Genomic DNA, 24,781 nt, shown 5'->3' with positions numbered 1-24,781 from the left:
GTAATTTTGGTGTGGTTGTGCGAAGAGGCGAGCCATGTCTGCCTACATCTCCATCTTGGCTGGATTTTTCTGGCTGTAGTTACTTTAAACTTATTTAATCTTATCAAATTCAATGATAGGCAAATGTATACATTTGTGTAACTACCACCACAGTCAAGACATAGAACAATTGCGTCACCCAAAGAATTCACTTGCCCTACTTTTAGATATTATGTCATCTTGGGGATTTCTGGACTATGTAGGTAGTAAAATATAAATTATATATGTGAAATTCCTGACTCCATGAGGCTTAAAGCTAGATAATAAATTTTCTAAAGTGACTTTTTTTAAAGTTCTGAATCCAGTTTAAGTTAAACAAACAAGCTTCCTTGTTGTTTTCCTATGTGCTAGTTGGAAGACTTTTCCCATTAGTGCAGCCTTTCAGTGTGTGTAGCTTTTCGATGGTCTGGCATTTTGTAGGTGTTTTACTTTTATCTTTCTGCCTTGTATAAACCCAAGGACTCGAGGCCTATCCCTGATGGGCATAGAACTCAAGTGTCATGATTAACAAGATCCACAACACCACTGCCCCAGTTTCAGCTGACAGGTTATATTATTCTGGATTATAGTGCCCAGCACTTCCCGCTTTTAAAATTCATACATTTTATTAAAGTATAACATACATGTAGAAAAGTATGCAGATCATACATGCCTTTTCAGAACTGAACATACCTATGTAACAAGTATCCACACAAAGAAAATGGACATTACTAGAAATCTTGCCTCCTTTCCAAACACTATCTCCTTTCAAGGAGAATCATTATTCTGATTTCTAACATTATAGACTAATTTTGCCTATTTTTGAACTCTATATAAATACAATCATACAGCATATACTCTTGTCTCTGGCTTCCTTTGCTCATCATTGTGTTTGTGAAGCTCACTGGGAGTGCTTCATGTAGTTGTAGTTCTTTCGTTCTCAGTGCTGTCTATTATTCCATTGCATGAATATAATAGGATTTACATTCATTTGTGTTGTTTCCAGTTTTCCTCTTTGCTATGGAAGCATGGGATTTCCTTTTACCTTCCTTCAAGCTCTGCTGTGTGTTTAGTAGAATTTGAAAAGCATTTCCTGGTCAGCAATTCTGTATGATCTATGTCAAGATACATTTTAGATTTTGTAGGCTGCTAAATCTCCATATATAGAAGTTATATGTTTCAGTTTTTGTTGAAATTCTTACTTGATTCTCAGCTGACTTACTTTAGCCTTTGACTTGTTTCTTTAGACCGCATTTGTAAATGGTTTTGAATTAATGAACTAATGATGAGCAAACACAAACATGAAGATAGAGATGAGATACATAATTAATCTTGCAGGTATGATTCTTTGCCTGGATGGAATGCTGCAGATGCAAAGCTAATTTGACATGAATAGGTGTGAAATACTGCAAATACATGTTGAAGACAAGCAATGATAAGAAGTGTGGATGTGGTTATTTGGGCTCAGGATCTCCTGGATAGTTGAAACTGGGAACATGAAATGAGAGGGAGATTTTTCTTGATGGTTTAGAGGGATGTAATCTATGTATTGCCGGAAGAGCCACTCCAAAATGGCCTTGCTTTTGCTCTGCAAAAATATTTGTTCAACTAGATCAGTGGTTCTCAACTGGGGGCAATTTTGTCTTCCTGGGGATATTGGTAACATCTGGAGACCTTTTTGGTTGGCATGCTATTCGCATCTAGTGGGTAGAGAGGCTGCTAAACATCCTACAGGACAGGAAAGGACTCCTTTTCCTGCCCCTCCCTCCAACAAAAAAGAATTTTCCAGCTCCAAGTGTCAATAATGCCAAGGTTGAGAAACTCTATACTATACTTAGGGACTGGACATAGCCTCTAAATCAAAAGTATATTTAAATAAACCCTATCTTTCAAGAAATGATAGCAGTGAAGTGGCACATTCATCTATCATTCTATCCAAATTCTTTTCAATACTGTAATGGTGGGTCCTGCAACCACCAAATTCATTCAGAGTTTGAATAAAATTACTTGTTTCTGACATTAATGTGAAAAGATATGTACAGCAATTTATTTATAGCCATTAAAAATTAAACAACAAAATTTCCCTATGATTTATGCCATTATCCCAACTCTTCTATTGGAAGTTTCAAGCCATAGAGTAAATCAGCTGCACAAATGGCATTAGACAAAGAAAGATTTTGATGTCGTGCCTTGCAATTAGAATCTAAGGTATTCTTTTTCTTTGTTGTTAACTTTTGCAGTTTGAATTTAGGGCAAAGGTAAATGCCATTATTTCTCAAATGGAAGTGATTGTCTAAATTTGTCTCTTCTTCCTCCAGGCAGCACACAGTACCATTTACTCTTCTGATTCATTTCCCCCAGAAAGCTAAGAATGAGTTTTATAATGATACTATTGGTTTTGTAACTAGTGGTTCCATCGTAATGCTATTACTGAACCAGTGTTGTGATAAATGGTCTGTTTATAAGGGGAATCACTTTTACAAGAAGTAGAAAATTAGATACGCTTCTGCTTTGCAATAACAATAAAAACCAGTGAAAAAAATATCCTCCAGTTTATTCCCATCTGTAACAGCAGGGAAGCTTTGGAAGATAGCTTTCCCCTTAAAGTCTACTAAACACGATTACTGCCTAAAAGTACCACATGAAAATGTACTTTTCCTCCAAATCCTGTTCAAGACCAATACATTTTTGTTTACTATAACGTGGGCCCTTTAAGAAAACCAGGCACTTTAAACCCCACCCCTCGGCTGCCTTGAAGCAGTACTCGGCCTTTCTGAGGCACTTAGTTGGTGATAAAGCTAAGGCAGAGTCAACTCTTCCCCTGCTCTGCTTGGAAAGAATGTCTCTGTTGCAAAAAACCCTCTGAAAGTGGAAGCTTTAACGTACTGTGGGTTAGAGAACAATAGAAACTTGTGCGGTATGGAAGCCAGGCAGGCTCTCAAGATTCTATCACGGTGCTGAATAAAGTGGAAAGAATGTTGTTAAATCTTAGTTTCCCCACTGTGGTGCTACACCCTGCTAGCTTTACTCTTCCATTTTACCCAGCAAGTGAGTTTTCCAGAAGCCGTTTCCAATTTAATGAGCTGCTTGTCTCAAGTACCAGATCCCCAAAAGGAAAAGTTGGGGAGAGAAATAAGTTTCAGTGAAAATTAAACTGGATCCCTTCTAACAGAATTACTACATTGGCTATATGATTCTGAAGAGCAAAGTCAACTACCCTCCCCACCCCCCCGGACACACACATACACCAAGGGTGACTGAGTTCGAAGGTTCTCTAGCACTAAAATAAAAAAAAACAGGAGAAATTTGGTGTTTAATTGCTGTTGGCAGTTCTGAGCTGTCTGCTAGAAGCAGCCATTTTGGTAAAAGATGATGTCATCTGGAACTCTTGGAGTTTTAGTTTTTCCCGAGATACCTGTTTCCAATAGCCATTGAGCAAGTTTAATCATTAGATCAGATTTTGGTTTAAAGATAATGAAGGAGTGGACTAAAAATTATTCTTTTCCCCACCTCTTTATACTTCTTAACACACTATAAACTTTTCCAAAAGTTCAAAAGAATAGAAAAAATATATATATAGAAAAAATATATATATATTTTTTCTTTTGTGTTTTTGTTTCGATGTGTTTTTCTTCCCTTGACTAAGCTTGGATAAAACAAAACAAAACAAAAAAAACTAGTCTGGTCAATTTCACTTTCCAATTTTTATACATAAGTGAAAGCTGTTTTGTGTCAACAGTGTGTTTAGAATCTTCTTACCTGCCAATTTCCTACAAGTCTTTCTCTGGGAGGGGAGAGGGAAGACAAACACTTTGATTTTAAATTTCTTATGCTTCAAAACTAGAACCCTGAATTAGACCACATTAGAGTAATTGGTTTTATTTTTTATTTATTAAAGTTTTCTAGGAGTGGGCAGGAAAGGTGATGGTTATGTTGTAGCCCCACTTAATCACCATTATTTTTAGAGCATAATTCTGTCTGCAGTTACTTTGGAAAACTGGCACTTAAAGAGATGACTTTCAATCCACAAAGAGTGTTTATCTTTTTCTTTTTCTTTTTGGATTAGATGTTAGTGTCTTAATCCTATTGCATGATATGTCTTGGTACTGCTTGCAAGACGCAGAGAGAAATAGAAAAAAGGAAAGTTGCACCTTGTTTAAACAATTGAGCCCAGTGGGGTTTATGAGATTATTAAGAGCAGTAAAGAAGGTGGCGTGTTCTTCTGCAAATCTTTCTTAACAAGGTTAACCTGTGGCTCTATTCAATGCCTGCCTGTCAGGATAAGATAAAACTGAAAGGGCTGCGTGGATGTTTGAAACAGACAGAGGGAGATACGAGCACACGCAGCCCGCGGAAGATGGGGCTGCGACTCCTCCAGGGCGGGCTGACGGAATCCAGCTGACCTCTCCACGTGTCCCCAGCACCTGCAAGGCTAGTGGGGCATTGGGTTTCCTTTACCCAGGAGCGGGCGGGCTCGAGCCCGGAAGAGGCTGGGCGGCCTTGGGTTTAAATCACGGGGGCTCGGAGGCCCTCCCTCAGAACACGTGCGACCAGCGGGCAGCTGGTGCGGAGGCTGGCCTGGCTTTCTTGCAGCGGCCGCGCCCGCACATCCCTAGCCCGCCCGCGGACGCCGGGAGGCGGGCTGTGGCGGCGGCAGGCCGGTCCCGGAGCGGTCGACTGGCTTTGCTGGGCGGCCTAGCAAGCGCGCCAGGCCGGCAAGAGCGAGCCTCAGTGTAATACTGCCCGAGCCCGGGCGGGGTCTCTGTTCTCTGGCAGAGGAGGTCCCTTGGCAGCGGGAAGCTCCCTCTCTTTCTCTCGCCGCGGCTCCGAGTCTGCGCCCTGGTGCCAGGCGCCCAGCTCGGCGCTCCCCTGTGCTCGCCCCGCGCCCACTCATTCGCAGCCCAGCCTTCGCCACCGCTGCCTCTCCGCTCCTCCTACTTCCCCCAGCCCGCCGCGGCCATGGCGGACAGCGCCAGCGAAAGCGACACGGACGGGGCGGGGGGCAGCAGCAGCTCTGCCGCCATGCAGTCGTCCTGCTCGTCGACCTCGGGCGGCGGCAGCGGGAGCAGCGGCGGAGGTAGCGGCGGGGGGAAATCGGGGGGCATTGTCATCTCGCCGTTCCGCCTGGAGGAGCTCACCAACCGCCTGGCCTCGCTGCAGCAGGAGAACAAGGTGCTGAAGATCGAGCTGGAAACCTACAAACTCAAGTGCAAGGCGCTGCAGGAGGAAAACCGCGACCTGCGCAAAGCCAGCGTGACCATCGTGAGTGCCCCCTGGGGTGCTCCGCTGCGCCGACATCCGCCCGCCCCCGGGAGAGGCTGTGCCCAGACCAGGACAGCCCGCGGTCTCCCCGAGGTTCCCGTGGTCCCGCAGTGAGAACACTCACGACCTGCCTGCCTCCAGAGGGTGGGGGAGAGGGAGATGTCCCTTAGGGGCCACGCGAGTCTGTCTTCTTTGGGGGTGCAGGTCCCTTGCGGGGTGCGGCAGAAGGCTGCTGGGACAACCTACCCACGTTCCCTTTTCCCCTCTGGGGAGGAGGCCCCTCCCGGGCAGAGCTAGAGGCTGGCAGCGTGGCTGGGGGGGCGGGGTGGGACCTTTTCAGTCCTAGCATGCCTGAGGGTGCGTCCAGAACCTGGGTGCCCTACTCTAGGGGAGAAGGAGGAAGCTGGGGCCTGTTTCGGGGACCTGGCTTGGGGTGCGGGGGGGTGCGCAGCTGAGCTTGGGCACTTCGCTGGCATCAGGACGGCGCTAGCAGGATTGCCCGGAGAGGTGCGGGAGAGAGTGGCCGGGAATCCGGGAAGTGGAGTTTTCTGGCCAGGATGGAGAGGGAAGGGCGGTACCGGAGTTGATGCTGCTACCTCGGTTGGAAGTCCTTTCCTTGGTGGGGAGGTTAGGGGTGGGGGGTGGAGGAGACGGTGTAGACCCGTGAGAATGCAGCATCTTACACTGGTCTGAACAGAATGAAGGGTATGAAGCCTGAACGGGCAGACACCAGGGTGAAAGGTTAGCGACTTTAGCGACTCCTTTGCTGAGCAAGACGGACCTATGTGTGTTCGTTTCAACGGTTATGAAGTGCCTGGGGATATTCTGCCTTTGAGTCCAGATACTTGACCGGGAGAACAGGCTGGCTGTTCTGCTTCCAGCTGGATCCCGGAGGCTGCTCTGAAGAGGTTAAGATTAGGTGTATAGGCCTCCTTCCTAGGTAGCAGGCATCTAGAAAGACCACTATAGCTGTGATGAGGCGAAACATAACTGGAAAAAGTACACCGAGGGCTCTCATCTAACATCACTGCCCGCTAGCCACAATATTAAAATGCGGAATCCCCTTGCAGACAGCTCTATTCAGATCAAAACAGTTTCCCAGCCAGGAGCAGAGAAAAAAACGTTAAGAAATTAAAGGAATGAATTATCATAACTGCAGCACAATAGCTGATTAGCCTGAACCTTCAGACGGAGAAAGGTATGAGTTTGGGAATGGGTCAAAGATCACACTCTCTGGAAATGAAATGGGACAAGTTTAGGATGCTCCTGTGCCAGAAAGTCTTCAGTGGAGGACTGAGTGTGTGTGTGTGAATGGGTGTGTTTGCCCTCCAAGCACTAGCTCATACATGGGAACTGGATGGTGGTCTGTGTTTGCTTAGGAAGCAGGTTTCCACTCAAGTGTCAGTGTGATCAGCAACCTAAATAGAAATTGATTGTAGAAAGACACTTTGCATACTCAAATCCAGCCCTGGGGAATGGAATTAGAACTGTAAAGTTCTTGAAGCGTCCCTTTAGTAGGAAGGGGAATGAATTTCCAAAGGCAGCCACTTCCAAGCCTCTGTAGATTTCTTGGCCAAGAAAGATGTCTCTGCTGAGTGAGGGTTTGAGATGAGGGGGAGCTGGTAGAAGCAGTTTATTTTAGGTTTGAGTTAGTAAATGAGAGGGTTGGTCTCTTGGAGAATGTGAACCACAGAAAGTAGTAAAACTTAAATGAAACAGAATCTCTAGCCTCTTCCATACAGTGGGCAATTCAGGCTGTTTTTCTTTGGGAGGTAGAATGTGGGGTGGAGATACTATGAAAAGGTTACCTGTTTGACACTTGACCATATTATAAGTAGGTCTGTAAATTGTACACAAACATATTGGTTTTGCATGGACAAATATGTAAACATGCTCATTCCTGGTGGATAAGATCAGAGGCCTTTTTAACACTTCGAGAGTGTGTGAGGTGGTACTTTTATTTCTTAGCACTTACCCTCAACTAAAACATACATCCAGTCAAATGTACTTTGTGAAATGTTCCGTGCCCTTATGTTTTAGATGACAGCTTACAAGTACCAGAAGCCTCTCAATTCTTCCTAATCTCTGATGAATATATTCAGGAGGATAAAAAGTGCTTGTGGTTTACCTGTTCCCTGGTACTTGGCAGGTGTTAGTTACTAAGGCATATGCAGAGAAGAGGTTCCCCTAAGCTTTTGAAAGTTTTGTTAACTGAACTATGACCAGAATGTGTGACTACATGAAATGGTCTGTGGCTATAAGGAATCCTTTAAACAGTACTGTGTTGTCATTTATGTCAAGATTAAGCTGTACAACCCCTGACAACTCTAACTTAAACATAGCCCTTGCTAGTAGCTGGCTAGGAAGTTTGTGAAAAGGCCTAGATATTCAGTCCAGTGAAGACCTTGATAGATTTTTCGCTATTTTAGTTAATTTGAAGCGAAGATGGAACCATAATCCTGTTACTTGCCTTCCTGGCTCTTACTAGTTAATAATATTGTCATGTTCATGAGCACAAAAAGGTGCTTATGGATGTTTTTTCCCTGAACATGATCAGAAAGGTACATTGCTAATCAGCCACACTATGGGAAGGAGAGAGGCACCCTGCTTTTTTTTAAACTATTTTTTACAGCAGTTTTAGGTTTCCAGCAAAATTGAATGGAAGGGACAGAGATTTCCCATGTACTCTTTGCCCTTCCTCCCTTCCCTATTATCAGCATCCTTCACTGGAGTGGTACATTTGTTTTAACCAGTGAACCAACATTGAATCACCCAAAGTCCATAGTTTACATTAGGGTTAATCTTGGTGTTGTACATTCTGTGAGTTTGGACAAATGTATAATGACATGTATCCACTAGTATCATACAGAGCAGATACATTGCCCTAAAAATCCTCTATGCTCTGCCTTTCCATCCTTCCCTAACCCCTGGTGACTACTGATCTTTACGCTCTCCATAGTTGTGCCCTTTCAGAATGTCATAGAGGTAGAATCATATAGTATTACAGCCTTTTTAGAGTGGCTTCTTTCACTTAGTAATAGACATTTAAGTCTCCATCATGTCTTTTTATGGCTTGATAGCTCATTTCTTTTTAGCATGGAATAATACTCCATTATCGATATACTACAGTTTATCCATGTACCTACTGAAGGACTTGGCTCCTTTCAAATTTTGGCAATGATGAATAAACCTGCAGTAAACATCTATGTGTTGGTTTTTGTGTAAATAGCAATTAGCACAATTACTGGATTGTATGTAAGAGAACTTTTATGTTGTTAAGAAACTGCCAAACTGTCTTTCTAAAGTGGCTGTAATACAATATTTTACATTCCCACCAGCAACAAAAGAGAGTTCCTGTTGCTTCACATCCTTGCCAGCATTTGATGTTGTCAGTTGTGGATTTTGACCACTCTAGTAGGTGTGTAGTGGTATCTTATTGTCTTGTCCTAGTCTTGAGCCAAGTCCAAAGGCCAATAGAAGCTTGTAACTAATGGTCATTTCTGTGTCTTTTATATATAAGTGCTTATTCTGATCGATCTACCCATTTAATAAAGGACTGGTTTCTTGGTCTGTCTTCTTCGCATTTAGAGGTAAACATCAAATATGGGGAAGAATCAGATGCATGAGGCTTTCATCCACCTCTACAAGTGCATCTGGGAGTTAGAGCTTGCCCCTAGCGTTTTATTTGAGAATTAGAGGTGGAATGGAATGTTTCGAGTGATTCTTCAATTTCTCCCAGTAAATCAGCAGTGGAACCAGGCTGCTGATGATAGATCATAGTTTCTTCTTTGGAGTGGAGGAAAAAAAAAAAAAGCTCAGTCACCCTGTTGAGTAGTTTGTAATCGTTAGGCTAGATCTATCCGGCTTGTGCTGTGGGTGAAAATTGGAGGTTATCAAATTCATTGTAGTGAGAGGTATCAGGAGTGATGGTCTCTGAGAAGGGGAGGAAGTGCAGTTGTGGGTAGTAACTGGATGGCTTCAAAGTTCTGGACTAGTTGCTGGTCTTCTTTGAGTATAGCCAGGGCCTCACACCTGGTGTGGCTAATTCTCTAAGGTGTGTGCTTTTCTGGTTCAGCCCTTCATCATGTGTTTGGTTCGAAAATAAAAAGCTATTATAATCACTATTATTTAAGTATCTTTTTAACCATAAAATTAGTCCTTCATCATAGAAGTTTATGAAAATACAGAAATACAAAGGCATTTGGAAGTTACAGAAGAAAAACGTGTTGTTATGGCATGAATAGAAAAACCTGGCTATTTTGAATCTCAACAGTGTAATGGTTTCATTAACCAATAAAAACCACCATATAGTTAATGTTGTGGATTTTGGATTATTTATTCTGGAAGCCTAATATACCATTTTCCATTTTTAAGACTTCATTTTGGCAGACACTCTGAAGATAGCAGATCAACATTGCCCTTGTAAAGAGGTATATTGTGTCATTTTTCCTGTTTTAAAAAAATTCTTAGATTTTTATGGAAACACCCAGCTTTAGACACAACTTTGGGAAAAGTATGACCACGTAGTTAGGTCTAATTGTACACAAGTTCAATCTTCTTAAAGAGATTCTTTTTAGACTTCTTCTGCAGTTAAAGTTCTTTACATTTGTAGGTTCCTTCTGTGTATTTCATGTAATCTATTTGTATTTGATTGAAAAAACAAAAAACAAAATCTGAGAGGTTTTAACAATCTTTTACAGTGTTCTTCTTATTTGTTTTGCTGGGTATGGGGAATAGTACAGAGAATCACCAGTGTCTGGTTTGTGGTGACTTGTTCAAGACCAGAGAGACTGGCCTAAAGCAAAGATCTGAAGTGATCATGGCTTGCTTTACAACTTGCAGTGGCTCCCCACTGCCCTCTGGGTCAAGTCAACATTTTGGTGGTATATGAGACTGTGTGATCTGGCCCCTGCTTGCTTTACAGACACACCCCTCACATTCGAGGCCCTCACTGGGCTGAACTGCTAGTTGCGGGAATTACTTTCAGCAGGTTTCTCTGTCTCTTCTAGGATATATACCTGATGCCCTTAACTGTTCTTCCCTACTACTCCCCTCCCATCCTCCCATTTACCTTGGAAAACCAAGTAGACTGTGATTCTCCCCTCCCCCCAGGGTACACTGGCTCTGCCACTTTGCCAGGCACACACTTGACTTTCTGCCCATTCATGTCCCATAGAACCCATCTATCTCCTCCACCCCCATCACATAGGTCTGCCCCAGTGAATGCGTAAATTTTTTAGTGGCAGTGGAGGAGTGCAGAATTTGCCTGGTTCATTCCCATTCCTCAGTTCCCGGGTATGGTAGAGTATTTGGATTGACTCCAGAGGCACTGGGTTTTTTTACTGGGGTGAGTGATACTGTCTCCTGACCTTGTGCTCCTAGAATCACTCTCAGGTGTCTCCTCAACAACAGCAAGCAAATATCATCTTCTCCACCGTTAGTAGAATGGACTGGATGGAGGAATGGATACACTGTATACTTGCTCAGGCCAGGGAGGGGGCGCGATACATTTAGTGTGTGTCCCAAGCTCCTGCCTTGCAACCATGGGTGATGTTGTAGGTTACCCTGTAGCATATACCTAGACGTTTGTGATACATTTCACCTTTGAAAGCGGACAGTGTCTTCAGAATCACTTTTCCAAGGGTTTTTGAGCAAGGCTTAGGGGAAGAAGTGGCTCTGTTAGAAGTGTTCAGATTTGCCACTTCAGTTTTGCTGATGGTGACAAATCACTCCAGGCATTTCTCATGACTTTCTTTAATGTTGAAATGCCCCACAGCCACCTCTGGGAAACAGTTATGGACCATGGTAGGGAGGATGTATCAATGCAAGTACCTAAAGCTTCAGTTGCAGAGCTATCAGCAAGTAAGATCTGGGGACTTGCTGAATCCTTGTACTATAAATGTCCATGTGTGGCCTGCAGAGCGGAGTCGGAGAGGTTGCCATAGCATCACACACAGTGTACTTGGTTGTTGTTTTTTTTCCTTCCTTAAATCATGTCTTGTGGAGATAATTGCATTTACACCTAGAAATACTAATCTGAGCTTTTATTCTACAGCAGGGAGGAGCAAAGGAGTAATCGTCATTTTCCTTGTTCCTTCCCATACTTTTTCCCTCAATGGGTAAGGTGTTGCTTTTGTTTTCAATCACAATGCAGTTGCTTTTACATAGATTGCATTATTGTTAAAGCTGGGGAAGTAGATGTTCACAGGTTCAGTGTGTTCCTGCTTGGTGGTGATTAAAAATGTTCTTGACAGGGAAACAAAGGCTTCGGAAAATATTTCTAATCATCAGGATTTTGGAGTGGAGCTAACTTGCAGACTCTTCCTACTTCCCCAAGGCTGGGAAGCCCACAGCTGTGAATTTTATCCCAGTGCTCATACCAGGAAATTGTCAACTCACTTTGTATAGGTGTTCTCTTCTAGGGAGAAAGATGCTAAAAACGGGGTTAATAGTTTGATTGATGGTTACTTTGGTCTAACCTCACCCCATTCCTTGTTATCGGCCCTAGATCTGATGTGTGAGGTGTAGTTTAATGACTAAAATGTATTATAATACTCATGTGGTTATTGCTGGGAAATTTTCTCTGTTTATTTTACTCTCCCTTTGCCTCCTCAGTAAGGCACAAAATGGTGATGTGACAAATACTGCCTGAAATAGGCAGAATTCAACCTACAAGTACTTGTGAAGGGCTGACTGTGTGCCAGGTATTCCGAAATATTCAGACGGAATGTAAGGGCTTCTCCAGCAGCCTGCCAAGGATCGCACTTGACTCTCATTCAGCTTGGCCCCAGCTGGGTGCTGTAGGGAATTCGGAGTAGAGGGAACAGGCCTGCCTTCTCCAACATTTTCTAGCCCAAGAGTCCTGAAGTACAGAGATAACCAACATCTAAGTGGAAGCAAGAAAGGAAGTTCAGGCATGCTCCTGTAGAGGTGCCCAGGGAGGGGTATGTTACCTTCCACCTTTGGAGATGAGGTTCATCTGTTTTGTGAATACCTCTAAGGAAAACAGTGTGTCATATTCACTCAATTTAATTAGCTTGTAGCTTATTTTGTAAGGCATAGATGGGGAGAGCTGTTGCTCAATTTGTCTATGTCGAAGTGGCCTGGGAGGCTTTTGTTTGCTTTTAATTCTCCTGTTTTATGTGGTGGTGATTGGAAAGAAAAGCCATGGTTGTTTTAATGTCATAATTTACCTCTGCCTGTAGATTGAGATTATCTAGGTGATTTTTTTCCCCTTTTCTGTTACATTCTGGGGCCCACCTGTGTTCCTCTCACAGAATATTGTTGGATGGACCTAAATTTTCTTGTCTTCAATCCAAAATCTGTGAAAGCAAAGACTTCTTGTGTTAAAATTAGAGATACTAGTTTATGGATAACTTAAAATGCCAGTTTTTTTTTTTTTTTTAAACAGTGTTGATTGACAGGATAATCTTCCACGCATCTGTTCCAGATCAAATCATCCTTGAGTGCCAGGTGTGTGTCCGGAGTGATCTGGTTAATACCCTCCAGGGCATCTTAGGGCACTTGGGATCAAATGAGGCCACTCGGTACTGAGGAGCAGAGTTAGGATATTCAGCCAGACGTTGGTCATAATTCAAAAAAGTTTTCCATAGACGGAGAGAGGAAAGTGAAAGAATGAAAGCAGCGTGGAGTGCGGGTGAGCTGCCGTCAGTTCCTGGAAGTCTTGTACCTGCTTTCAGCACTTCACGTGTTCCTTTTGTATGTGAACAGAGCCTTTTGTATTGTTAGCTTTTTGAAACTGAATTAAAAGGCTAAAATCTTGAGGAAAAATTTATTTAGTGTTTAATTATAGAAAGAGCTTCTCAATTTATGAAATTGTGTGCATGTAAGTGCGTTCTCTTTTTTCCAGTTGTCCTAATACACCAACTTAAATAATAACTTTTATTCTATGGAGTGTTTTTTTTGTTTGTTTGTTTTTTGGTTCTTCATTGGACAGGCCTTAATTTATTTAACCAAAGGCATTTGCTGAGAGTCAAAACATTGTGTCTCTGCTTTATTTAGTAGCTTCTGATTATAGAAGCACTAAAATTTAAGGGGGGAAAATCAGGATGGCTTTAATGTTTTTGCTAACCCAAAAGTACAGTTTTAAGTATATATACCGTAAAGTAGAAGTTTGAACTCACTTAGGTTCAAATCATTACCTGATAAAGTGCCATGTCTTTTGGAAAGTGTATTAACCATTTCAAATCATTTTGAAACTTGAATGCATGTAGCTTGTTATCAAGAAGTACCTTAGGTCCCAGAGAATAGGGCCAGTGACTTTTTTTTTTCCTTAGTGATTTAAAAATTTGTGGTAAAATATATACAAACAAAAGTTACCATTTTTAAGTGCAATTCAATAGCATTAGTGTATCCACAGTATTGGTCAGCCATCACCACTGTCGTTTTCAGAACTTTTTCGTCATCCCAAACAGAACCTCTGTCTTGATTCAGCAATAGCTCTTCATTTCCCCCTACCTCCTGCCCAGTGATTTAATATTTTTGTTTTGTTCTGTTTTTGAAGAAAAAACTTACTCTGCTCTACAGAAGCCCCTAGCTGCTTTTCAGTGCCCTGGAGTTGAAGTTATGAATTTGGACCTAAAGCATTTTAATTAAGGTGCTGTTGATATCTTGCTCCAATCTAATTATTAGTTCTTTTTTTGGCTGTCACACATCTGGTTCTTCACTGTCTTCAACAAACATGTACAGCATGCCAGCCCTGGGTTTCGTGGCTTTTTTTTTTTTTTTCCTAATTTGCATTTAGAGTAAGCACCTAGATGTCCAGACCCTTGGGAGGGAGTAATCCGCAGTAAGAGCTTGTCCTCCGGGGAAGAGAAAGCACTTTGCCCAAACACCAAATATATGATGGTTGCTTCTTTTTAAAAAATGAAATGTGTTGTGAGCATTTAATTTCCTTGGTAGCATTTTGAATGTTCTATAATTTATGAAAGTTTGAAGAAAAGAAAAGCTTGAAGAAATGAATAATAATTCTTATTTACCAGCATTGCTTCACTTCCACATTATTTTGTGTTGCTGTGTTAACAGCCAGTGTTTACCCAGTAGTGCCTGTGATGGGACAGGTACTATTGGGAGAGGTTTGAATATATCATCTTATGTAATCCTCACCATCATTCTGTGTGATCAGTAGTGATGCATGCCATCCATTAATACAAACTTATAAATGTAGGCCCAGAGAGGTTATGTAACTGGTGGCCGGAATTGGAACCCACGTCTGGCTTCAGAACTTAAGCACAAGGCTGCGCAGCCTGTGGGAGGGTGGGTAGAAATTAATTTATAAACAGTTTTCCTCTTAATTGTTCCTACACTGTTCCATCCCTTCAGTTAAGAGTAATCAGGGCTGCCCCATTCCCACAGCAAATTCTCAGGATGCAGGCCCCAGGGAATGTTTCCAGGGCAGCAAACTCCCTGCCTCAGAAAAGAAACAGTGATGGACAGGGTGCCTGGGGGCAGCCTCTGCCCCCCTCCTGGCTCTGTCTCCCTCCATTACTGGGCCTGCATCTCTTCCATCCCTGTATTCTGTCCAGTGTACCCCAGTAGGTTGCCACCGCTGCTTATAGCACTGCCATCTGGGCTCCCATCCCAGCTTGAACCAGTCTCTTTGTAGTACTTACCTCTGCTTAAAAATAGTCCAGCGAACACAGTAATAGTGGGTTTTTCAGCACATGTATTGATCACCTGCTGTATGCCAGGCAAGAGTGCCATATATAAAAACTGGGAGGAGACTGCATCTGGGGAGCTGGGACCATGACTGAGGAGGGCTCTTTCCCTTGTGAGGTGAAGGGTAATCGGAAGGCTGTGGCAGGCGGAGGCGGCCTCCCTTACTCAGGCAGAACCTGAATGTGGGGAAAGAAACGGAACTGGGGAGGAGAGCAGGGCCACTGTTAGTAACCAGCCCTTTCTGTTTTTCTCCAGAATGTATTTTAAAATCAAAACAGTTCTTGATTATCCTGTCAGAGGATGGCAGCAAAATAAGTTCTGGAAAGCTGAGAGGGGGCGGTGGAGGCAACACGCGACCTCAGGCTGGGGAACTCTGCAGCCTGGCTTCTCAGGGCCTGCGTTTCTCTGGTACTTGCAAATGCCTGGGAACTCAGCCCCTTTCTGAGGGTTTGGTGAGTCAGGGTTAAACCAGCCTATGTAAAAGGAAGAGGACAGGAGAAGGCAAATACATTTCCTAAAAGATCCATGTTTTTTCCCTTATAGGTTGGTTGCAGGGCTCCTGCCATTATTTCTTGAAAAAAGAGCCAGCATGTGCCTCTTCCCAGTTTTCTATCTTTAGTGCTGTGGGCAGCATCCAATCAAAGCCTGCTTCTCTGTTGTGTGACTTTTGACCCTGTTTCTCAGGGGTGTGAATTCTGGGGGGTGGACTTTGATGGCCGAGACAGAAGTACCACTTCTGCTTCACTGCTGTTCTAAAGATGAGAAACCAACACGTGAATAGCTTTGAAACTGGCTGACTTTGCGGGAGTGCCTTTACAGTATCCAAAAGACAGAAGGACAGCCCCAGCTTGTGAGCCAGGGGCAGGTTTGTTTGCAGGGACTCAAGTGACCTCTTTTCTTTCTCTTGCCTCTGGATCTCTCTAGTAATAGAAATGGTAGCCTGGGGATGTCTTGAAGGTTGAAGGAACACACTTTTCACTAGGGGCAAGTCATGACTTTATTGTCCTGGTTTGAAGGCTTTTGGTATGATGAGAGGGGGCAAGAGAGACAGTTTGTGTAATTCAGGGACTCACCTGACCTTGTAAGTAAACAAGTTAATATAAAGTCATCTTGAACCCAGGAGTGCCCTTCATGCTCTCACTGTCATCTGCCCACCAGGGAGGTGGAGGTGGGTCCAGCCAAGACTATCACGAATCTTTGGTTTCCCCCTGCCTCCCTCTAAGGCTACTTTGAATGCCTTCCCATTGAACTCTTGCAGGTAAGGGAGATGAGCACTAATCACTTGAACCCCTATTTGGTTGGTTCTGACTTGGCTCAGAGCCTTGCAGCTCTGGGTCATTGGTACCTGATGGGTGACATGATCAGGGAGTTGGAATTCACTTGTTAGCCCACAAATGAAAACCAGTAGGCTTTGCTGCTTTTCCAGTGTATTCTTTCTCTACTCCCCCAAATTCCTGTGGGGTCCACTACTCACCTTTTTTGTTTTTATGCTTTCAGTTTTATGTCTTGCAGATTACCGTCCTCCATTAGGCTATCTGCATGAATTATTCTTCCTTTCAGTTTTACTCTAATGTCTTTCTGTTTTTCTACCCCAGGGTTCTTTGAGAGAACTTGGTATAATGGAGGGATACTTGGAAACGAGATAGGGTTGCCAGATTTAGGAAATAAAAACACAGGATGAGGACCCATATTTAAATTTCAGATAAACAGTGAATAATTTTTTTTAGTATATGTCCTAAATGTTGCATGAAACATACATACACTAAAGATTATTCATCATTCATCTGAGATGCAAATATAACTGGGCATCCTGTATTTAAAAAAAACAAAAACAAACCTCAGTTCTGCCTTCCTAGCTCTGTAATCATATGACAACTTAACCCGACCCCTAAGCCACCATGCTTTCTTTTCTGTAAAGGGGTCATGATATCTTACCTCTCAGACTTTGGGGATAAATGATGTGACTTACGAAAGCCCTCAGGATGCATTCAGCATATCTTCCTTTTTCCACTTGAGCCAGTGATTCTGGATTTGCTTCTTGCCCTTCTTTTCCCAACCAAGTGTCCTCTTCTTAGTGTGACTCTTTGGGGTCTTTTCAGGACGTCACCCTCTCCTCATCCTCAAGCTGCTCTCATTTTGCTTTCACTTTGTCCTTCCACTGCTAACTTCCTTATTTCTTCTTCCCTGAAGGCCATCTTGGCCTGCATGTCTCAGGTGTCTCCCTTTTTTGGGCCACGTGTTACCAGCCCTCTTGTTTCATTTCTCTTTTCTTCCTGAGCCTAAAATGGCACAGGGAGAACAGTGCTTCTTGGTTTCTTGCTCTCTTGGGGCCAGGCAATGAACATGTATCCTCGTGGGGTCCTGGATTTGTCATTCCACCGAGGATGCTTGTTTAGAATGCAGGGACTGCACACTGGCAGCTGGCATTTGGCCCACAGGTGAGTGGTTTGGCTTCAGAGTTTTTAATGACCTTGGAAAGAGAGAGTCTTAGGAAAAGCACAGATACTCTGCTTCGTCTCGGGCATCACCCGTCCCTATTGCTTCTTCCCTCTGTGGCTGTCATATGCTTGCTTACGTCCTCCTCTGAGGGCGGTCAAGTTGGAGACCCCTGGAGCTGTGCTGCAGATAATGACCTATGAAGCCAGTGTGCACGGTTTGATTTAGCTGTTGAAACAGAACCACCAGGAATAATTATTGCAACTTCACAGGCTGAGTGAGCCAAGGTACAGAGACGTGAACCTGCCGGGCCATTCAGCTGGTAGCTGCTGGGGCCGGGATCTGGCAGCCTGGCTCCGGAGCCCCCGCTCGTATCCACTGTGTTCATTTCTGGGACGACTTGCAGCCGTGAGGTTCTGTGACACTCCTTGTAGGAGTTCAGCACATGGCACAGATTTGTTGGTTTGTTTTTAGAATTAATGATTGAAGTCTTCGCCCTGTTGTGTGGGCAGTTGCTCTGATTGTTGACTGGTGAATCCTTACAATCAATTTCCCTTCAAAAGGATTGTTCTTTTTCCCATCAAGATGTCTCCAAGAGTTTTCCTTTCCTGTGGCTTTTCTCTGACCTTTAACTCGGCAGTTTTTGGATACCTCCTAAGCGCCAGCTGCATGCTTGAGGTGCCCTTGTAGGAGCAAGACCGGGTATGAGTAATACCCGCCCTGGGCTAAGGGCCCCCAGAGCCGAAGAAGACCTTGGGCCTGCGGTGAAGCAGCTCCGAGGCTGGTAGGAGAGACAGGTGAGGCAGCAGTGACCACGCCATGGCTGAAGGAAGATGGGACGTTCATCAGTCAGGGTTCACACAGGAAAAGAGCAACCATGTGAGCCCATGAGCAGGAGAGAACTTAGTCCAGGGACTTGGTTATCCCAGCAGTGGAGTGACTGAGACTGCAGCCCACTGGGAGGTGCAGTGAGGCAGCCCAGGGGATTGAGACAGCAGGACCCCATTCTCACACCCCCTCTGGAGGGAAAATGGAGGAGGTGGTGTCCTCAGAGCCCAGCAGCAGGGGTCACCCAGAGAAAGCTGGAGCAATGATGGGCCCTGGGACAGAAATGCTGCCCAAGGTGTAGAAGAAAGGGGACAAATGTCCTTCTTCTTCCCCTCCTCCAGGCTCTCGCCAGTGCCTCTCATTGGCCGAGTTCAGGTGAAACTACGCTGACCTCTGGGAACTGGGAAACAGCCTGCAGAGGTCACCCTGCCTTGCAGAGCAGGGGAAGGTCAGTGGAGGGATCGTGGGTCAGACAGACCCAGGACTGGCTGAGGAAGAACTGAAAACGAAATGACTGTGCTTGGCTGGGCGGTCATCAAGCACTTCACAGATGACAGAATGTTGGAAGACTTGGAGGTTTTTATTCCCCCCTGAGTATGTGAGTGAAGAGCACGCCAGGAAGAAGGAACTGCAGGGACAAAGCTTGAAACAGCAGGCTCCACTTTAGCCTCGCATGCAGCTCCGAGTGATGGAATTGATAACGTGGGGTCTTTCCCGTTCCTCTTTGGCCTCAGAAGCCCCTCTCATAGAATACTTTCTCATGTGTCCATGCTATCATTTATGGCTGACCTGAATTCCCTCTTAGGAGAGAGCCAGGTGGGGAGCTCTGCACCCTAATTAATCTCCTCAGTGTGTCATGGAACAGTGAGTGGTAAACAGCTTGGGGGCCTTGCCAGCCCCAGAAGGGAGTTCACAGCCAGTGACAGTTCCACTTGGTGCCTGGGTCCCATTGCACCCAGGGCTCAGATGAGGATGCTCATGCATTGGGAGGAGAAATAACTGCTCACACTGGTGACTTAGTGGCCCCAAATGTCTGGCACCTGATCATGTCTGGCACTTGGTTTCTCACATTCCCCTGCTGTGAAATTGGTGCTTATGCTGATAGAGGGTTTTGTAAACTTTTTATTATGAAAATTTTCACACATACACAGAAGTAAAGTGAATGTACAAACCACCCAGCTTCGCCAATTATCAACACATGGTTAGTCTTTAAAACTTTTATTCATAGTTCATTTTGCATCTCTGAGAAGGATTCTACAAGCACCATACTATTATCGTATCTAAAAAAAATTTTTTCCCCTAGTAAATTTGTGTTTGAAAGGTAAACAGCAAAGGCTTCTCTGGAATCAAATAGTTTACCCTTGCTCCTCTCTGCTTTGAGCCTCTACCCGTTTCCTGAGGCTGCTGGCCCCTGAGGTTAATCTCTTCTCCCCCTACCCCTAGTGTGCTGGCAGCTGCTTTGGGACCTTTTACCTGCTGCTCTGCTTCTTGGTATCAGCCCCTCAGGTGTCCGAGTCATGCTGGTTCTGCCCTCAGGACGGTATGCAGACCCGCCTCCCTGCCCCCGTGATGCACTGCAATATGACTCTCAGGTCATCACCTCCTGCATGTGGGGCAAGAATCTTGGTTTTTACAGTTTGGCCTCAAGGAAAACTGAAGTGCAGAATCCTTTGTTTTTAGCTGGGAAATGTCAGACGGGCATCATGCAGGAATTATGCCGTAAGAAGATGCTTCTAGGTCTGTTGTGTGTGAAACCACACAGGTCTGGAGAGCACCAGCTGTGAAGCTGAGGGCAGTATGTGCAGATAGATACTTTTGGACAGGCCCCCCCAAAACAAGCATCTTTACCCAGCGTCTCCAGCCCTGCAACCTGTAGAGCGGGAGCATCTATATAGGATGATTTCAGCGTTTCATTTGAGTCTCACAGCCAGTCTGTGGGGTAGGTGGTGGGAGCCCTGCCTTGCAAACAAAGGACCTGGGGCTTAGGTGAAATGCTGTTAGATTGGCCAGGGAAGAGCCTGGGTAAATGGGACCGGGGGATTGCAAGATGGGTGGCCTTACTCCCAGGTCAGGGTTACTTCCACTCTTGTCAGCTCCTTGGCAGGGAAGGACGAAAGGACTCTGGGAGTTCAACTCTTAGAGACAAAACGGGAATGAATTTAGCTTTGATGGTAATTCATGAAGCCGAATAAGGTGAAAGGTAGCAACTCCTTTTCCCAGAAGTTCTTCAAGTACAGTACTTGCTGGACTTGCGTGAGGTGAGTCAGTGCAGGTGAGAAGTGAAGGCTCAGTGGGGGCTGGGGCAGGATGGCCAAGCCATCACTTAGATGAGTCTAGGAAAAGAAATGTGGACAGTTCTAGCTGTAGCAGCTACCTCCAGAGGACGGCTCAGGGGATTTTGCTCTCATTTTCCTGCGTCAGCGAGGGTTTAAACTGGACCACTGTGTTGGGGGCTAGCAACATTGGTTATTTTTGAAGCCATTATTGTTCTTTGTGGGTACAATAGCCTTTCATCTTTCAGTCTGTGGTTCTGAGACTTTGCTGTCCTCCAGAATCAACTGGAGAACTTCCAAACTCATGATACCTGGGGTCACATCCTTCAGTGTCTGGGGATAAAAGCTAGGCATTGGTATTTTTTTAGAGTCCGAGGTAATTTTTAAATTGCTTTTGACTCAGCAACAAAGTTTGGGAATCAGTGGTCTATACATATTATTTTCACCTGAGGCTTGAGAAAAGTACTGCGCTTTAAAAAATGTTATTTTTTTCCCCCATTAGTTATTTTTCTCCAGCTTTATTGAGATATAGTTGGCATAAAAAATAAAACAATAATATGTAATGTGTACATTTAAGGTGTTCAACCTATTGATTTGATACACTTGTATTTATTTCAAAATGGTTACCACCCGCATCATGGCACATAATTATCTATAGTGTTCTTTTATATTTTTAACTGAATTTTTTGAATAGGAAAAATATCTCGATATGCTTTCCTCTTTCCCTTTACACAAAAGGTGGTGTAGATAATTCTTCTGTGTTTTTTTCTCCTGCTTAATTATATTTTGGAGATTTTTTTTTCATAACAGTACATTGTTTACTTCCTCATTCTTTTTTCCAGTTGCATGGTAATCCATTGTGTGGCTGTCTCTAACCATTGGGCATCTAATTTGTTTTCAGTCTTTGGTCTCACAAACAATGTTGCAGTAACTTTGAACATGGACCGTTTTGTATGTGGGTGAGTGTATACCTAAGGAGATACACTGCATTGGCTAACACTCTTGAACCGTTTCCTTATGTTGGCTCAGGTCTCACATTTGTTCTGTGAGGTAGGCAGTATTATGATCTCTGTTTTACAGATGAGGAAACTGAGATTCAAAGAGGATTGGGTGATGCCCCCAAAACCATACCCCAGAGAGTGGCACAGCCAGAATTCATACCCAGGCAAGTTGATCCCAGGGGAATTCTTCACTTAGAGATACTGCCTTTCTGAGTCCATTTCTGGAAGAGACATTGCTGGGTCAAATGTGCTATACATGTGCAGTTTGAATAGATGTTGCCAAATTGCCCTTCACAAAGCCTGTACTCATTTATAATTCCATTAACAGGATGTGAGAGAGAGAATGTGTCACCCCATATCACGCTTTTGTCAACTTGGATTTGAAAAATGGCATCTGGGTGTACTTTTTGCATTTCTCTGGGGCGGGTGGGTTACATCTTTTTATATGTTTGTAAGAGTATTTGCATTTCCCTTTCTATAAATGCCTAGTTCATAGTCTTTCGCATTTGTCTATTGAGAAGTTGGTCTTTTATCTTAGCCTTTCTCTCTTGTCCTTTTTTCTAATTTTGATTTGCAGAAAACTTTCCCATTTGTCACTTATCTTTTGACTTGGCTTTAGGTGTTTTTTAAGCCACATAAAGTGTTTTTATGCTCTCTTAATATCACTTACAATCTACAGGAAATATTGTTGTGATGTTATGGTCGACCTTACATTGTATTTACTCTTTCCAAAAAAATGTAGGACAGACTACTTTTTGTTTTTGTTTAAATGATGTGTAGCGCATTTAAGAGAAATTCAGAAGAAATCAGATGTAATGATATTTTTCCAAATTGCATTAAATTTCTTCAATTCATAGCTGAATATGAGAAGCACATCTCCTGGTATTTTTTTCCCCCTCATCTTTCTCCACAGTTTTACTTTGTATTTCATATAAGATCTCGAAAATTCGGATGACTCTGCTGTGATGAATTTATCAATTAATTGTTTGCATTTTGGATATTACTATTGTATAGCCTTTTCCTATCTCCAGAACCTTCTTAAGTGGACTTAAGTTTAATTGGCATGATTCCTCTCTCCTGGTCAGTTTCCAGCTCTGTTTATCTGGTGGTTTTATTTTACTCTACAGTATTTTCCATTTCCCCTGCTTAAAGATAGTTTTAAAGCCCTGGACCTTAAATTTAATCTCCTTCTGTACTGACCAATTAGCCAGTCATCTTTGTTAATCTCACAAACATTTGAGAATTATTTTGTAGAAGGTACTGTGCTAGGGTCTAGGGCACAGTCCCTGCCTTTTGGAGCTAGGGTCAGGGTGGGGAAATAGATATCAGTAACTGATTTCAAGTTACAGAATTGAAATTGTGAGAGATGCTTAGGAAGATATGCAGACAGTTCTCAGAGGACATGAACAGGAGGAACTGAACTAACTAGTTTGGGACGCTGGAGAGCTTCCCCTATGGTGACATGTGGGCTGAAGAATGAATGCAAGTTAGCCATGCAGAAGCTTTGTGAGAGCATCTTCTTGGCCAAGGGAACAGGGCATGCAAAGATCTTGAAAGTAACAGAAGCATGGTAGATCTGAGGAACTGAGAGACGAGTGTGGTCAGAGTGTTATTTGGATGTGGCCTGAGGAAGGATCTGGAAGTAGGTGGGGCCGGTTAAGACAGGGCTTGTAAAAAAAAAAAAAAAGACAGCGTTTGTATTCTATCTTCTGATGGTACTGAATTTGTGGATAAAACTTGAACCATTAGGCCCTGGCTGGTGTGGCTTAGTGGGTTGAGTACCGGCCTGCAAACTAAAGGATCACCGGATCGATTCCTAGGCAGGGCACATACCTGGGTTTCAGGCCGGGTTCCAGGTTGGGGGGCCTGCAATAGGCAATCACATGTTGATGTTTCTCTCCCTTTTTCTCCATCCCTTCCCCTCTCTCTAAAAGTAAATAAATAAGATCTTTTAAAAATGAATCCTGAACCATTGGTAAAATATATAAGGCATGCTTTTGAAGGGAAGAGACCTTTTCTTTGGCTTTATCTCTTGCTGTCTTCAAATTTCTGAGCTGAGAATACCCTAAATGATACTAACTGCTAGTTTTGTGCTCCCTCTCTCTCTCATTCTCTCTCTCTCTCTCTCTCTCTCTCTCTCTCTCTCTCTCTCTCTCTCTCTCTCTCTCTCTCTCTCTCTCTCTTCCCCCCAAATGATAGACCTGGGAAATCAAATGACTGAAGTACAGTATGGTAGCCAGTAGTAGTGAAAGAACTTGAACTTAGGTTTCCTGATTTGTAGACTGCTCTTGGTACTCTGCACCTCCTCTTCCCTGACAAAACATGTGTTCTGACTAAAAATTGAATTTTTTTTTCCTGACTCATATGAAAGGTGTACAGATTAAATCACTTAAGACTTTTGTTGAGTAACGTTTATTAAAAATGCCACACAAAAAGGAAGACTGTCTTCTAGAATGTGGAAGCTGCTGAGGCCACAACCATGCTTCTAATCCTATAGCTTCCACACACCCATTAGTATTTAGACCGTTTAATTCAAGGAGCCGTGCTGGCACATGTGCTTTTAAAATTAGGAATAGATTTTTATTCTGGTGATTATGCTAGTCTACAACTTTCTTCAGATGAATACATTTGGCCTGCGAAAATGACGTTTTAATCCATTTCTTTTTAGATTTTCATTGGGATGTGTTTTTGCCAATAGTTTTCATGTTTTAAAATCCAAATGTGGCAAAAAGATGTGCTGCTTGTTAAGCAAACTCCTGACTTGCATGGGCGATTGAAGAAGGAATGAAGATGGAGGGACTGTAGATACACATTAAATTTATCCAAAATAGATTTTTCCCTCTTGGCCTTAGTGGGATTTTTTGGAATTTTACTTATGTATTGAGGAGTCCTTTAACCTGTACCTGGAATGAGTCAAAGTCTCTAGACCTTCCCTTTTTGGAGCCTGTGTATTTTTGTGTTTCATGTGAAATGTTTCATGTGCACATTTCAGATCTTGGCTGCCTATGTTGGGGTTGGAATGGGAACCTGGAGGAAAAAGTGGGTTTGCTGGTGCTACCAATGAGGTGGGCCAGAGGAGAGGTTGAGGTGAGTGAGGAGGAACAGTTGATATTAGAGGCTTAGGTAGGCAGGGGTCAGATGTAGCAAAGTTCCCTGTGTGGATTGGCTGCCGAGGAAGGAGGAGAATCAGGTTATCCAGGGTGTGATCTGGGTCTGCAGAGGGCACCAGGAGCCCGAACAGGGTCTGCTTCCTTGTAAGGTAGAGAGCTCTTTTGGTGTGTGCTG

The 24,781-nt window shown here is 43.6% G+C and overlaps 1 protein-coding gene across 1 annotated transcript in view; it reads left to right on the top strand.

Moving 5' to 3' along the window:
- Window positions 1–4,567: 4,567 nt before the first annotated feature.
- Window positions 4,568–24,781, top strand: part of CCDC6 (coiled-coil domain containing 6) — a 104,996-nt gene continuing 84,782 nt past the window's right edge. The window contains exon 1 of the mRNA XM_090278063.1: window positions 4,568–5,280. Coding sequence (XP_090134189.1) covers window positions 4,978–5,280 — 303 coding nt within the window. The 5' untranslated portion in view covers window positions 4,568–4,977. The remainder of the gene's footprint in view (window positions 5,281–24,781) is intronic.

This window comes from Furipterus horrens, unplaced genomic scaffold (genome assembly GCF_987537825.1).
Source record: "Furipterus horrens unplaced genomic scaffold, mFurHor1.1.pri manual_scaffold_5, whole genome shotgun sequence".
NCBI classification, from domain to species: domain Eukaryota; kingdom Metazoa; phylum Chordata; class Mammalia; order Chiroptera; family Furipteridae; genus Furipterus; species Furipterus horrens.
The sequence above is the reverse complement of the archived record's forward strand: the minus strand, read 5'-3'. Positions and strand labels throughout refer to the sequence as shown.